The sequence below is a fragment of the Mesoplodon densirostris genome, chromosome 7 (genome assembly GCF_025265405.1).
Source record: "Mesoplodon densirostris isolate mMesDen1 chromosome 7, mMesDen1 primary haplotype, whole genome shotgun sequence".
Lineage (NCBI taxonomy): Eukaryota > Metazoa > Chordata > Mammalia > Artiodactyla > Ziphiidae > Mesoplodon > Mesoplodon densirostris.
Window position 1 is genome coordinate 63,121,121 of NC_082667.1, and position 16,601 is coordinate 63,137,721.

Sequence of the window (16,601 nt, forward strand, 5' to 3'; positions counted from 1 at the left end):
CGCAAAAGTATAAACTGAGTAGAGCGTATAATGGTAGGAAGCCAATGGAAGGTCACCTGTCCCAGGTCTCACATTCATCAGAGCCTTACATTTAGACTTTTGAGCTTGTCTCTGAATTAAGCAATCCTTAGAGTCACAGAAATACTCTGACAGAATTGAAAGAAGAAGACAATTTGAGTCCCATTACTGGCCGCAACTCCAGTAAGTGGCCCACTAGGATTAATTGCTGCAATTACTCTAGGAGTAGCACAGTTTTATTAAGCTATATATTTTTATGTGTTGAGAGCATTGGTTAGATGTAAACATTTAAAACATAATTTTTTGAATTACTCTTTCAGTTATTTCTTCAGATTTTAATAAACTGACAGCTTCAGAAATGAAAGTTGCCTAGACCTCTCTCAACTTCCATGAGACCCTGAAACCAGGTGTAAATATGTATTTTCTCTACTGAGATTTAATTATCAGAAACTATTATGCCTGTGGCATTTATATATTTACTCTAGACACACGTATTAAACATTTGCTATGTGCAAAGTTCTTTGTTATGTGCTAGTAGTAAAGAGGGAGAAAGGATATAGCCCTGGCCTTGAAAGGGGAAATATACAAAAGAGCACCAATTACATATATTGAAGTGCTCAGATTGTTCTTTAGAAGATTAATCTGGCAAGAGTGTATAAGATGCGTGGGATGGGGTGAAGACTGGATTTAGGGGTCCAGTTCAGACCTGTGATGATGAGGACCTGAACTCAATTGGAAGCAGTGGGAATGGAAAGAGACATGAGATGTGAGCTACTTTAGAGAAAGTGTTGGTGGACATAGGCTCATTTTAGTAACGGGATAAAATATTTGACGATGACCCCAAGGTTTCATGCCTTTTTAACTTGGGGGAGGGTGGGAGCAGGACATGCTTCAGTGTATCCAGCTGCACTTAACCCCACACCTCACCGTCCAGGCCTGATGCCTGCATCTCCATTATCTCACTCACTCTAAAGGCCTCCGAATCCCAGAACAAGAAAGCCTCAGATTCCCATTTCCTCCTGCCCTTGTAGTCAGTTAACTGTGTCTGTCTGTCTGCTACTCCCCCTTCTTCTGTCTGTTTGTTGTTCAGAACAACCCAGCCCTTTCCTCTCCATCACAAGGGAAGATTCCAAGAAGGCCTGTTTCTCCTGTTTCCAAACTTCCCTGTCGTGACTTGAACTTTGTAAAGAAACCTGTGGTGGTTCTGAAGTCACAATTTCCTTCTCTCTTTCCTGTCTTTGGACCTCCCAAAGCCTTGTAAACACTGGCGCCCCAAACCAGGGAAGGGAAAGGCCAAGTTTCCCTCTGAGATGGGGTCCCTGAGATGAGAGAGGGTAGAAGAGTGTACACTTGTCCGTGGTTGCAGGGGAAATCCAGCGATGGGAGGGATGCTGGAGATTCTGAGCTCTGGTTCTTAATAGAGCCTGGAATGGAAGATATGGGCATGTATGAGGTGAAAGCTGCTGGGACTGAAGAGCTGAAGGTCCCATCCTGCTGGAAAGCTGGGAGCCAAGAGGAGAACTTAGTTAATTTCCCTGTTGAGGTCTAGAGCATCAGCTGGGAGGCTGAGAAGTATGAGGCCAGGTTAAGTAGGTAGGCTTGGCTCAAGTACTATCTCATCCGTGACAATTTCCCTAGCCAGAGGCCTTCCTCTCTCCCTCTCCCTAACCTCCGGTCAGTTCTTATCCCCCTCTGCCCTGATTTATAGTCAGTGTATGACTATCTCTTTACTCCTGGCAAGGCACTTCCTTGAAGGCAGTGACTAGGCTTTGCCTCTCTGTCTCTTCCACCCTACCTGACCCCTTGCTTCGCACATTCAAATTTGTCGAATTGCAGTAATGTCCTCTTTCTTAAGATCCAGTGGAGGTAGTTGGCTTCAAGACACCTAGTTGGTCTTGAAGGTGTACTTTTAGTATTTAAATTGCACCATTGACTAACTAGATAGCACCCAGAATGGCCCATCGTAGGTGGGAACTGACTCCAGACTCAAGTAGGGCCCTTATTTGAATCCAGCCTGGAGAGAAAAATCAACGGCAGAGGAAGCTGGAGCTGGTACCGGCCACTTATGGCCTCTGCATATGGCTGGATACTTGCTGCTCCCTGCCAGACCTTTCTGCCCAGAGATCCCAATAGAGCAGGATTAAAGCTCTATTCTAGCACTACAGAGGTTCAACATCTAGGCAGGGGACGGACCTGGCTGTGCTAGTACAGAGAACCAGTTGTAGGAGCCTAACATCATTCCCCTGACTCTCTTCCTCCCCCTGAAAAATCAAAAGATCCAGAGAAAACTTAAGATGGTGGGTTTCTCTGTAAGAAATTTAAATCCCACAAGAGAAACATTCGCACCACACAGTTTTTGCACACGTGGGAATGTGTGTGTCTGGGTGTGGGCTGTGTTGGCTGTGACAGGTTCAAGTGACAGCCCTGTGCTTGTGCTCTTGTTGTACCATGTGGGTGATTAGTAGTCAGGAGGGTATTTTAGGATGAAGAGGAATGTTTGGCATCACAGCATCTGTATGACAAGGGAGAATAATTTCAAACATGTTTCGGGGCCTATTAATCCCATTTTTATGTCTTTATTTCATAAAGTAGTCTTTTTTTTTTTTTTTTGCGGTACGCGGGCCTCTCACTGCTGCAGCCTCGCCCGCCGCGGAGCACAGGCTCCGGACGCGCAGGCTCAGCGGCCATGGCTCACGGGCCCAGCTGCTCCGCGGCATGTGGGATCTTCCCGGACCGGGGCATGGACCCGTGTCCCCTGCATCGGCAGGTGGACTCCCAACCACTGCGCCACCAGGGAAGCCCCATAAAGTGGTCTTAAGAAAGGAAAAGAAGACAAACTCCGATCTTTACTGTGCCTCTTCAACTATTTACCAACCCCTCAGAGACAGCTTGACTGTTCCCTTTCACCTTCTGGTGGAGAGAGGCTATTTTAATTAAGGTTATTGAGAGGCTGCACAAAATACAATATAATGGCTCTGAACTCTGAGCTAAAAACAAACAGAAATAATCTTAAAGACAACTTTGTATGTAATGACTACTTCTCAGTTTGTAAGGACCCACACAAGGTGAGGCAAAGAGAACTTCAGGGAAACTTTTAACCCAAACCTGTAAGTTTATAGGGTGAAGAGTAGATTCTGATAGCAAATATTTAATTTGCAAATATCAGTTTCCAACCTTCTCTAACTGAATCCCTATATACATTTATAGTAGCTTACCTTTAATGTTTATACCCTCAGTGTTTGTTAAAGAAATAAAACCCTTCCTCCTCATCACTAATCACCCATGTGGTTCAGCAGTAGCACAGCCATGGAGCTGGCACTTGTACCTGTCCGAGGCAACAGAGTCCCCTACAAGCAGACACATCCTGTGACATACATTTCCAGAAGAGCAAAAACTGTGTTCTCATAATGAAATGATTTGATTTGACCCAGTACGAATATGCAGCCTTAGTAGGCTAAAAGCCAGTGACAGGAAATTCTGTGTAATTTAGAGAAAGATCCATTCTTTTTCAGATAACACATAGCTAACTATTTCAGTTTCAGGATGATACTGTATATCAAGGTGAATAACTTTATTTTTTAAACCAGTTTTTACAAATCTTTACCTCCCACCAGCTGAATAAACTTCTTTAATGGCATATTAGACAGTTTAGAAAGTGCATTAAACCTTTAAAGCTCCGAAGTCACATGTTAGTAAGTTCATTTCCTGATACCAGGCCTCAATTTTGAGCTTCAAGCCTTGGGGAGCAGCTTACTTGCATTGATGAGCATTTTGAATATAGGCCAAAAAAAGCTCACAGATCTAAGCTTTTAACAGTGTGTTAATCAGTCTACCTACATCCCAGGCACAAGTTTCTGAAAGACCTGGAGCTAATGAGGTTATAACTTTGTTCTCTCTTGCTCTTCACTCAAGGCATAATTCAATCCGAAGACAACTCAACCTGTCAAACCCAGACTTCAATATCCAACAGCTTCAAAAACAGGAACAGTTGACTGGAATTGGTCGAATTAAACCGGAGTTATATAAGCAGAGGTCATTGGATAATGAGGATGGGAAAAGGAGTAACAGCAAAGCCTGTGGGAAGCTGAACTTCATTTTAAAATATGACTGTGACTTAGAGCAACTCATAGTGAAGATTCACAAAGCTGTCAATTTGCCCGCCAAGGACTTTTCTGGGACTTCAGATCCTTATGTCAAGATCTATTTGCTTCCCGATCGGAAAACAAAACACCAGACTAAAGTTCACAGAAAGACCCTGAACCCTGTGTTTGATGAAGTGTTTTTGTTTCCGGTTCCCTACAATGACCTTGTAGCCCGGAAGCTTCACTTCTCTGTCTATGACTTTGACAGGTTCTCTCGCCATGACTTAATCGGCCAAGTGGTGGTGGATCACTTCTTAGACTTGGCTGATTTCCCCAGGGAGTGCATCCTTTGGAAGGATATCGAATATGTCACCAATGTGAGTCTAACATTTCTTCATTTTGGTTGGGGGAAGGGCGCTTCTCGGTCAGCATGCAAACAGATTACTTGTACCTTATTTTATTTGGGGGGGAGCAGAGTATAAAATTTAATCTCAATGTACTTAGAGCTATTGCTTCAAACCTCCTTGTACCTTTCCAGAAACAAGTCTTTCACAATATTCATTTTGCAGTTTCCGAGAAGTACTCATGAAAGCAATATTAATAACATTCTCCCTTTTCTACTTTCTAATTCTAAGCAATTCCCTAATAGGCATTAGATATTATCCGTCCCCCTTACCTCGTTTTCTTTAGAGCTTTCTTAGGTTGTTTGTGCTAAATGGATCCTGGCATCCTATTAACTGTTATCTGCAGCTGAGAGACCATTGCCTTACTCTCTGAGAGCATTAAGCCCTTGCCATGTTCTCAAGTCAGCTCAGCAGCATTTCCCATGATCAGATCTTCAGCTTTAATCCCAGAAGTGAGAATGATTGGGAAGAGTTGGCACCACATTTTAAAATACAGAATCAAAGTTACAAGGAGGTCAGTCTGAAAAGATCTACAGATATTGGCAAAACTAATCTATACAAGGTCAAATCCTATTTAGAGCTCAGGAGAGAGGGCAGAAGTGCTATGTAGTGTTGCCATATATCCATGTTTACATTTAAACACGATATTGCAGCAGTGATATTTTTACTCCATTTGCATCCTTTTCACTATCTGCAGAGGTGTATTGATGCTCCTGAAATAGAAAGGAAAATTGGACTATCTTAGGGGACTCTGATATTTTAAGGCCACTTGTTTCTTTTCCCTGTCCAGATTCACTCAGGCAGCTTTGTTAGCTCATCTTCTGAGGGCGATATCGTTCTCCTTCTCTGTCTTGGCATCCAAGACAGCAAGCACCATAATCCTTACTCCGCTCGGATGATGATCTAGCTTGAGTTTGGAGCCCATTTAGTGAAAGGCTCTCACTCTGCTCAGGAAGAAAACACACAAAATCTCTTCCCAGTGACCAAATACCCACACTGATACTCTCTCATCTCAGCCACTTTTGTGAACTGGGGACTCACATTCCAAGGGACACCTTCTCTCTTCACATCCTATGTGATACCAGTGCCGGCTTTGTCCTGCTACTCACATAAGCAAAGTGGAACATGGAATTTTGCTGGCCTTTATCATAATGATGAGGAAAGAAAAGAAGGAGCTGGAAAAGGTGCAGAGAACATCAGATGATGAAACTAAGGTGATATGGGAGATTGGGGAAGGAACAGATCTCTTCAAACTTAAAAGATTGTGATATCTGTAAACCCAAAAATGGATGCTATGGGTGGCAAGGATTGTATCCCAAATTCCAATTGCCAAAATCAGGAGCCAGCTTTAGAAGCTTTAAAGAAACAAAATGGGCAGGCTGCTGATATTAAGAGATGAATGGCTCAAGAATGAACTGTCTCACTGGAGTTCTTACCAAGTCCCCTGAGATACTGCTGGCCAACAGTGATGAGTCTTGGTAGAGAGAGATTGGTCATATCATCTGGTGTGTGACATCATTTTATATTTTTTGACTAATGGATTCCATAAAATAATAGCTGGAGTGGTTCTTAGAAATCTCAGCAGGGATCCTGCTGTGAGTTGCCTTCTAAAGACTTTGTGGAAAGAGTAACACTGAGTGCACAGTGGCTGATAAAAATCTGGATAAGGCTGATCCCTGGTGGGCAGGTCTCTTAGAGCTATTTCCCGTGGGATGAGAGTATAGAATGACAGCCTGCAGAGACCTTTTGGCCCTGAGATCACTGCCATTGTAGCACTCTCCTGTGACTATGAGTTTTCCGTCCAGTGATGGAGAATCCTGGATTTCCACAGAGTTTAGGAGAATGTGAAATTATTTATCAAGGAGGAAAACCAATAAGGCTAAAAGCCTCGAAATTCTCAGTTGTTTCCTCAGGCAAGCAATAAATATTCTGAGCATTGATCTAAGCCTTTGGATGGCTAGCAGGAGAAAGGAGGTCCTGGGAATGGAATTACATGTTGTTTCATAATCTGCCATTTAAAAAAAAATTCCATTTAAAAGTTGCTATTGGGGGCTGTTTGTGCTTTTTTGCATGTGACTTTGTACAGAGACTGAGAATGAACGTCTGAGATTTACCAAGGTTTCACTTTTATAATATAGCATATATGTCACACAGTGTATATGCTATACACGTACAGACTAATGAGGGAAATTAAAAGAGTAGTCATGACCCACCCCTCAGCTGAAGAGCAGACTACTACCAAGTACTTTGCTGATGACCCCTGGGTTGTCCTCCCCTGTCACATTCTCTCAGTCCATTCCTGCCAAGAGGAAACCACTATCCTGAATTTTATTTGTAAGACAATGTATTGTTCAGTTTTGTCTGTTTCTGCTTCTCATAGCTCTTCTTTGACTTTTTTTTTTCAGTCCACATTGATTTTGACATTTAGCAACAGAGATGAATGGAGCTCTGGTTCATGTATTTTCATTACTGTATAAAATTCCATTGTGTTATATACACAAATTAGTTCTCTTGTACTGATGATACTGGGTTGTGATTAGTTTTTTATGATTCTGAATAATACTGCAGAGAACATTTTTATGCACATCTCCTGGTTCACACATGCATTAATTTCTCTAGGGTGTAGCCCTGATAGAGGAAAAGTACACATGTTCAAATTTTCTAGGCAGTGCCGAATTCGTTTTTCCACCGTGGCTGTACAAGATGACCCTCCCACTGTGAGGTATGACAGTTACTAATGCTCCACAGTCTCACCAACTCTTGCAGTTGCCACATTGTTTAATATGTGTGCATGTGCATGCATGTAAAATGGAATATGATTTGTATATTCTTGGCCACCAAGGTTATCCATCTTTTGATATGTTCATTGGTCATTCACATTTCCTTTCTTGCTAAATGTTTGTTCAGCACTTTTTCATTTTCTTTTTTTCTATAGTTTTCTTTTCCCTGTTGACTGACATATGTTCTTTATATGGTCTAGATGCAATCCTTTGTTGGTTGTGTGTATTGCAAACATAGTCTCTTCATTTATAGCTGTCTTTATAGTCACTTGATGGTATTTTTGATCAATAGAGGTTCTTATGTTTAATGTAGTAAAATGTATCAATATTTTCTATTGTAACTTAACACTTTTCTGTCTTGTTCAAGAAATCCTTTCTGGGCTTCCCTGGTGGCGCAGTGGTTGAGAGTCTGCCTGCCAATGCAGGGGACACGGGTTCATGCCCCAGTCCGGGAAGATCCCACATGCCATGGAGCGGCTAGGCCCTTGAGCCATGGCCGCTGAGTCTGTGAGTCCGGAGCCTGTGCTCCGCAGCGGGAGAGGCCACAACAGTGAGAGGCCCACGTACCACCAAAAAAAAAAAGAAAGAAAGAAATAAAGAAATCCATTCTTACCCTATGTCATAAAGATATTTTTCCTATATTTTCTATTAGAAGGTTAAAAGTTCCACCTTTCCTAATTAATTTTAGTCCACCCAGAATCCAATTACATTGTGAAATGTAATATAGGCATCCTGTATTAGCTTGGGCTGCCATAACCAAGTATATAGACGAGGTGGTTAAAACACCAGGAATTTATTTCTCACAGTTCTGGAGGCTGAGAATTACAAGATCAAGATGCTAGCAGATTCAGTTCCTAGTAAGAGCCCTCTTCCTTAGAAGAGCCTAGCTGCCTTCTTGATGTGTCCTCACATGGTGGAGAGACAGAGCTCTGATCTCTCTTCTTCTTCTTGTAAGGACAATAATCTCATCATGGGGGCCTCACCCTCCTGATGTCATTTAAACCTAATTACCTCCCAGAGGACCCAAATACCATCACACTGGGGGTTAGGGCTTCAACATGTGAATTTTGGAGGGGCACAAACATTCAGTCCATAAGACACCCATATTTCTTTTTCTATGTGGATAACCAATTTTCTGGCATATTTTCCCAATAATCTGCAGTGTACGCTCTGTCCTGTATAGGTCTCTATATGTGAAGAGTCTGTTTCTGGATTCTCTTTTCTATCGATTTTTCTATTTGAGTATCTCTACCAATAGCACTTGTAAATTAGTATCATTCCATGATAAGCTTTAACATCTGGAAGAGAAAATCATCCAGCCTGCGCAGAAAATCATCCAGCCTGCTTTTTCTTCAGTTCAGTCTTGGCTGATACTTGACTTTTCTCATAAATGTTAGAATCAGATTGTCAAATTAAAATTTCTTTCTGGTGTTTGGACTTCTATGAAGTCTATAGATAGATTCAGGGAAATTTTACATCTTCTGTGATATTGAGTCTTTCTATTCATGATCATAGTGCACGTCTCCATTTATTTAGTTCTCCTTTAAAGTCTTTCATTCAAGGCTTATAATTTTCTACATGAGGATGTCTTTCATGTATTTTGTTAGTTTTATTGCTAGGTATGTTATTTTTGTTATTTTAAATAGTATCTTTTCTAAAATTGCATTTTCTATTGTTGCTATATAGTTATGCAGTTTAATTTTTATATATTTATCTTCTATTTGGCAATTTTTAAAAACTTATTACTTATAATTTATAGATGCTGCTGAATTTTCTTTGTAGATAATCAGTCATGTGAGTTATGATAGTTTTGTTTGGTTTTTTCTAATCCATATACCTTTTATTTTTAATTTAGTGCACAGACTAGGATTTCCCTTACAATGCTCAATAATAATTGTGGTACTAGTCATCTTTGACTTATTCCTTTTAAATGGAATGTCTTTAACATTTCCATTGAGTATGATTTTGCTACAGATGTATCGTGGTTGTCTTATTAAGAATGTATCCCTCTATTCCTAGTTAACTAAGCCTTTTATTAAATTGAAGTATAGTTGATTAACAGTATTGTGTTAGTTTCAGGTGTACAGCATAGTGATTCAGTTATTTTTTCTGATTATATTCCATTATAGGTTATTACAAGATATTGAATATAATTCCCTGTGCTATACAGTAAATCCTTGTTGCTTATCTGTTTTATGTATAATATTTGTATCTGTTAATTCCATATTCCTAATTTGCCCCTGCTTTGGTAACCATAAGTTTGTTCTCTATGTCTGTGAGTCTGTTTCCATTTTGTACATAGATTCGATTGTATTATTTTTTAGATTCCACATATGAGTAATACCATATAGTATTTATCTTTCCCTGTATGACTTCACTAAGTATAATATTTTCTAGGTCCATCCATGTTGCTGCAAATGGAAATATTTCATTATTTTTTAAGGCTGAGTAATAGTCCATTGTATGTTTACCACATCTTCTTAAGCTAGTCATCTGTTGATGGACACTTGGGTTGTTTCCATCTCTTGGCTATTGTAAATAGTGCTGCTATGAACATAGGGGTGCATGTATCTTTTCGAATTATGGTTTTCACTTTTTCTGGGTATTTGCCCAGGAGTGGGATTGCTGGATCATATAGTAGCTCTATTTTTAGTTTTTTAAGGAACCTCCATACTGTCTTCTGTAGTGGCAGCACCAATTTACATTCCTACCAACAGTGTACAAGGGTTCCCTTTAACTCAGCATTTTTATCACAAACATTCACTTTATCAAATGTTATGCTTGTGAGTTTTTGGGTTTTTTTTTCATTTTAACCTACTATTTTGGTCAATTAGGTTGATCATTTTTCTAATTTTGAGTCAATCTTATATTCTTAGTATGATCCAGACCTGCCTTGATATATTGCCTGTTTTATACGTTGCTGAATTCGGTTTGCTATTTTGTTTAGCATTTTTTGCATCTGTGCTCATGAGTGATACGTGTAATTTACTTTCTTGTATGGCCCTTATCTGGCTTGGAATCAAGGTAATTCTTGATTTATAAAACTATCTGGGAGAATTATTTTGGATACCTCTCATTTGTTCCTGCTCAGGGCCCCTGGAGGCTTTGTGGACTTTTGTTTATTTTTCTTCAAACTGAAAAGGGCTCCCTTAGTCTCTGGCTTCTGATTAGTTCAGAAAATAAGGAAGGAGGAGAGTGGGGTTGGGATATTTATTCCCCTAGATGCCTTCATTGGAGTATCCATAGGCTGGCAGTAACCTTCAACTGAAAGCCATAGTCCTGAATATGTCTTTATTTTGCTGTTGTTCTTAGATCGTTTTTCTGGGTATAAAAATTGTGGTGTGGGGCATAAAACTCTCAGCTACTCTGATTGTAAAACTATCATTCCATAGTTTCCTGACCTTCAGTTGCTTCAGAGAAATCAACATTTAGTCTCATATTTATTCTTTTGTATGTAATGTTTCTTTTCTTGCTTACTGCTTTCAAGATCTTGCTTTCCTGTTTAGTGTTTTGTAGTTTAACTATAACATTGCTAAGTGGGCATTTATTTTTATTTACCCTGACTGAGATTTATTGGGTTTCCTGAATCTGAGATTGTGTCCTTTTATCAGTTCTGGAAAAGTCTCAGTCATGTACTTCTTTCCATTTGTAGAAGTGTTATTTGCTGCATTTTCTCATTTGCCTAATATATATTTGATAGCCTCTCTCTTTTTTTTAACATACTTTTAATTCTTTTTTTAATTTCTTTTACCATTTCACACATAGGCATTTTAATGTTCTGCTGCTTATAATGCCAGTAGCTATAATCTTTGCGTCTCTGATTCTTTTGTTTGAAATTTCCATCAATTCTTATTCATCATGCATTGTTGTCTCTTGGATTTAGTTATTTGTGATTGTGAGCTCATCTAGCTTAGAACTTTATCAGTAGCCATTTTCAAGCTTTGAGTTTAAAGTGCATTCCTTCAGAGATGGTTTGTGATTGCTTCTACCAGGTGCCTAGGCAAACTACCAACATGGAATAACTTTAAATTTTGAGCTTGAGGGTTTTTGGACAATGAAGTAGGCTGGATATAAACTCCAAGTATGTAAGTACAGGCTTTTATTAATGGTTAGAACCTGGAAGGGGTTATTTTTTCTTGCTTTACCTAGATTAAGTCCAAGACAGGATGTATTTCCAATGTCTACTTATTTAGGCAGAAGTTCTGTTTTGTTTATCCTTTAAGGATGTGACCCTCAGTCTTTAGAACTCCAACCTTTATGCAAGATTCTCCCACAGTCCTCTAAAACTCAGGCACTAAGCCACCAGAGATTCACATTTACCTCCATTCAAACTCCAGCTCCACAACTTACTTACCTCTGTAGATTCATGCTTTCTCATTGTTTCCGGCACTGAAAAATTCCGTTTTTGTTCTATCAGCCCTGCTATGCCTTAGAAAGGATTTTGTAATCTAGTATTTTTACTTGGAACATCCACCCTGTGAACATTCACCCTGAAATACTGTGTTCTATATTGCTCAAAGCCTGTTCAAAAGAGCAGTTTTTACTTGTACTAACTAAATAATAATCTATGTATGTATGTATTATTTATTAACATAACTAATAATATATGTTAAATGCCTTGCAATCGAATACCAGAAAGAGCCTGAAGAGGTCCTGTAATCTAAAATCCTCATTTAGCACATAAAACTGAAGTGGAGGGCCATTAAGAGAGTCTGCCAGGGTCACACAGCTGAATCATGGCCAAACAGGACTTAGGAGTGTTTTTCAACAGCCATTTCAGTCTGTTCATGAAAAGGTGTCTCAAAATTATCATATATGCTTGTTTACTTTTCTTTCCCCTTTTTTTCCTTGTTAACTTGTACTAAGCTTTTAGATCCCAGCTTAAATGCCCCTTCCTTGGACAACTCTTATATGAGCCCTGGACTAGAATAGGTTTTTCTCGTATATGCATCCATGATATTCTGTAATTCTATTATTATTCGTCATGCCTTTTTTCTTCCATATATGTAAGACTTTAAAATGAAAGTTTATTTATTCTTGTTATTATATGAATGATGTATATGTTTTATTTATTTAAAAAATGTTTAGTTGAAGTATGATTGACAAATAACATTACATTAGTTTCAGGTGTACAACATAATGATTTATATTTGTATATATTGTGAAATGGTCAGCATAATAAGTCTAGTTAACATCTGTCACCATACATAGTTACAAATTTTTTTCTTGTGTCATTATACTTTATAATATGTATTTGATCAATTTTCTTTCTTCCCTATTAGACAGTTCTGTGAGTGCAGAGACCTTACCAGCTTGTTCATTATTCTGGGCTTAGCCTCTAGAATTGTGTCTGGAAGTGATAATAATTAACAAGTACTTGCTAAATAAAATTAAGTTCCTCATGAGGGGCTAATTTGGTGAGGCTCTAGGGACTGGTTTGGTTGGGAGGGTGTTATGCTTAGCTGAATCTATTAACTAATTTTTTAAATTGTGTTCGTTATTTCTCTAAGGAGATTATGAGTTTTATAAATGTTAGCAGTCAAATAAAAATCCCCACACCTTCCTATGAAGGAACAAAAAGGCAATTATTGAGTGTAAAACCGATAGTTTAATTAAACCTCTCAACTATTGAAGCCAGGTCAATCAATAATAATATATAATGCATTTCTGTGGGATGTATATCAGTCAACAAGAGAGGAGATAGTATCTGGGGGAAGGTCACAGTTGTGAGGGCATGAGTTTAGTGGTCTGGGTGAATGTTGGCTGTTGTGCCTATGCTCTTGGCAGTTTTAGTAGGCTCCACTCATCACTGGCTCCCTGGCAAATAGGCACTGAGCACTTCAGGAATTTCTCTCTATGGCCCACTTAGAAACTGGCTCTGAGACTTTCTCTAGGACCTATGATCATCTCAGCTAGACTCTTGCTTTGGAGGAGATGCCAGAGTTCTCACACGGTAACAGTAGAAGTCACAAGGTTCCCTCTATGCCAGTATTGATCCCAGTTCATAAAAGGGAAGGGTACAATTTGCAGTAGCATAGACTTTCTTTTAATATTATGAATTTTAAAACCTTGCATTTCCATGAAAATTAGACTTTGCGAGTGGTTGCAAAGTCCAATATTTTGCGGTGGTTGATTTAGGAATTTCCTTGTTCTGTCTTCCAGGGCCCTGGGGCCATTTCTAGACCTGATAAAGGTGGATACCTGGAACCACTCAGGGGAAGATAAAAGTATTCAGGGAAGCCCAGGATGCTTGCTTTTCACAGTTGAATGAGTATGGGACAGGCGGTCTCCTGACTGAAGAATTTTATTCATTTAATCCTGTTTCCTTCCATTATACCTTGAGTCCGGAGTTGTTATCATATGATTTTATGGCTTTGTCACATTCAGTGGTGTTCTGGTAGATGTGTTAACAACTGGCTGGGGGTGGGGGATAGGAGGGGGACCTGATTTGTAGCATTTGCTTGTTTCCATGGTGTAAATACTCGCAGAAGGGCTGATTTCAACCTACCGATATAATATCACTGAAGGTGGAGTTGGCCAAAGGTTCTCACATTGGCTCTGGCAAGCAAGTGCCAGCTGATAAGAGCCTGCTCCAGTAACACTGCATGTAGTGCTGAGAACACTAAGGCTGACTGGTCCTAAGGAACCAACAATTTGAAAAACCCCATGGAAAGCCCTGGTTTCCAGCTGACAACAGAGAAGCCAAGTTCCTTCTATAATGTGAATGTGGGTGGAGTTCAGCCATCACTGGGGTCTAATGAGCTGTCTTCATGAGAGCCCACTGAATCCCACCCTACTGTTTTTCCCATTCATGATCCCTCAGACATGTTATCCCCTGGATGTTTAGATTATTCGGAGGGAGTGAAAAGGGACAGAACTGCAGAACAGAACATCTGGAGGAAGGGATCAGTAAAACTACAGGTCTCTGAAAAATTGACTTTGATAGCTTTTATTGTAGTGTAAGTGCTGGGACAGTGCATTTGCTTTTTTACTTATTTATTTTGGGCTGCACTGGGTCTTCGTTGCTGTGCTCGGGCTTTCTCTAGTTGTGGCACGCGGGGGCTACTCTTAGTTGTGGTGTGCGGACTTCTTATTGCGGTGGCTTCTCTTGTTACGGAGCACGGGCTCTACGTGTGTGGAATTTAGTAGTTGTGGCACACAGGCTCAGTAGTTGTGGCCTGGGGTCTCTAGAGCGCAGTCTTAGTAGTTGTGGCACATGGGCTTAGTTGCTCCACGGAATGTGGGATCTTCCTGGACCAGGGCTCAAACCCAGGTCCCCTGCATTGGCAGGTGGATTCTTAACCCCTATGCCACCAGGGAAGTCTCACATTTGCTTTTTAAAGTGAAATGTATGACATATACAAGAGTATATGTAATGCATATGTGTTACAGAACCAAATTTGGGTCCACTCGCCCTATGTGCAATAAAGCCAATCTACTGACACCAGTTTGTGGTGAAGGAAAGTACAACGTTTATTGCAGGGCACCCAGTGTGAGGCCAAGCAAGGAGAACTGGCAGCTCATGCTCAAAAAGCCAGAACTCCTCGATGGCTTTTAGGGAAGTGTATTTAAAGGCAACATTAGGGGTGAGTGTTGCGGGGTGCCTGATCAGCTTGTGGACATTCTTCTGATTGATTGGTGGTGGGGTAACAGGGTGGTATTTTGGGAGTTAATGTCATCAACCTTCTGGTTCCAACCTGTCTGGAATCTCCATACTTGTGGTCAGCATGCAGATAACTTCTTCTACCTGGTAGGGGTTTTATTATCTGCAAAACAACTCAAGGATATGGTAAAATATTGTCTATAGCCCTTAAAGAGGAACTAAAGGTCCTTAACTTTGTTTTATGGCTAAACTATTATTATTCTGTCTTGTTTGACTGTTTCTCTTTGTTTCTACATTCTCTTACTTCTCTGATTAAATTTGCTATTTGGATTCGGGGAAGGCCTAGGAGGCTAAAGTTTTTGTACAAACAAGAGGAGGAGGACATGGGGTGGGGGGAGGTCTGTCCCTGGGGAGGCCCCACAGGGTCCTGCTTGGTTCATATGTATGATTGAAAAACAATAACAAAACGTATATCTGTCAGTCCAGAGCTTAGCTGAAGAAAGATAACATTATCAGTCTCTTTGAAGCTCCCTGTGTACCCCTCCTCTGTCCCCAAACTCTGCTGCCCAGGTAATCGATACATTGAATTTCATACCTATAATTCTGTTGTTTTTAAGTCATTTTACCACATAAGAATAGTTTGTTCAATTTTGCCTATTTTTGAAGTTTATGTGAAAAAATTATATTTTATGTATTCTTCTGAAAACTATTACATTCAATATTACGTGTATTGAATCATTTACTTTCACCTACATACTATAGTTCTTTTTGTTTTTTGGCAGGGTGTTTTAGCACTTCATTGCGTAGTGTATGATAGTTTATCTGGTCTCTAGTCAGTGGTTATTTGAATTAATTTTTTTTCTAGTTTAGAAAATGCGGCTATATGTGTGTGTTCTGTACATTTCTCCTGGTAAATATGTGTAAGAATTTCTCTAAGGTATGTACCTGGGAATGGAGTTGCTAGATCAAAAAAAAGATATTTCTTTTTTAATGCAGTTTTTAAAGGTTACACTCCATTTACAGTTATTAAGAAATATTGGCCATATTCCCCACGCTGCACAATATATCCCAGCAGCAGTACGTGAGCCCATCTTAGTCTCCATTCTCTCCAACATTTGGTATTGCTACATACTCTAATGTGGTGACCACAGATTCTTTTGAGTTTTGTACATTGACAGTTATACCATGCATGAATAAGTAGTTTTGTTTTTCTCTATTTTCCTTTTTGATTCTTTTGGCTTCTCCCCACATCCTGCTTTTTGCTGGCTTTATTACATTTATCAGGACTTCTAATACAAAGGCCACTATAATAATTCTTGGCTTGTTCTGATCTTAAAAGAAATGCTTTGAATTTTCACCACTAAGTAGGACATTGCCTATAGACTTTGAAAACCTGAATGGGTATTGAATTTTATCATATGATTTTTCTGAGTTTATTGAAATGATCATATGTTTTGCTTCTTTTATCTTTTAATGTGATGAATTACATTGCTTTATTTTCTGATTTTGGTGAGAACTTGTATTCCTGGGATAAATCCTACTTGTTCATGATGTAGTTTTTTCATCTACATGAATATACATGAATGTGTGTGTGTGTATTCACCTGTTTGGTTTATTAATATTTTGTTAAAGATTTTACAACTAAATTCATAAGTGAGATCAGCCTCTGATTTTATTTTATTGTTCTCTCTTCATCTGGTTTCATCATCAGAAT

General features: G+C 39.5%; 1 protein-coding gene across 9 annotated transcripts in view; it reads left to right on the forward strand.

The window, feature by feature from the left end:
* Nucleotides 1-16,601, forward strand: part of LOC132493189 (synaptotagmin-9) — a 391,713-nt gene that overhangs the window by 62,832 nt on the left and 312,280 nt on the right. For all 9 annotated transcript variants that reach the window (XM_060103488.1, XM_060103490.1, XM_060103489.1 and 6 more), the window contains exon 3: nucleotides 3,931-4,477. In XM_060103488.1, coding sequence (XP_059959471.1) covers nucleotides 3,931-4,477 — 547 coding nt within the window. The remainder of the gene's footprint in view (nucleotides 1-3,930; nucleotides 4,478-16,601) is intronic.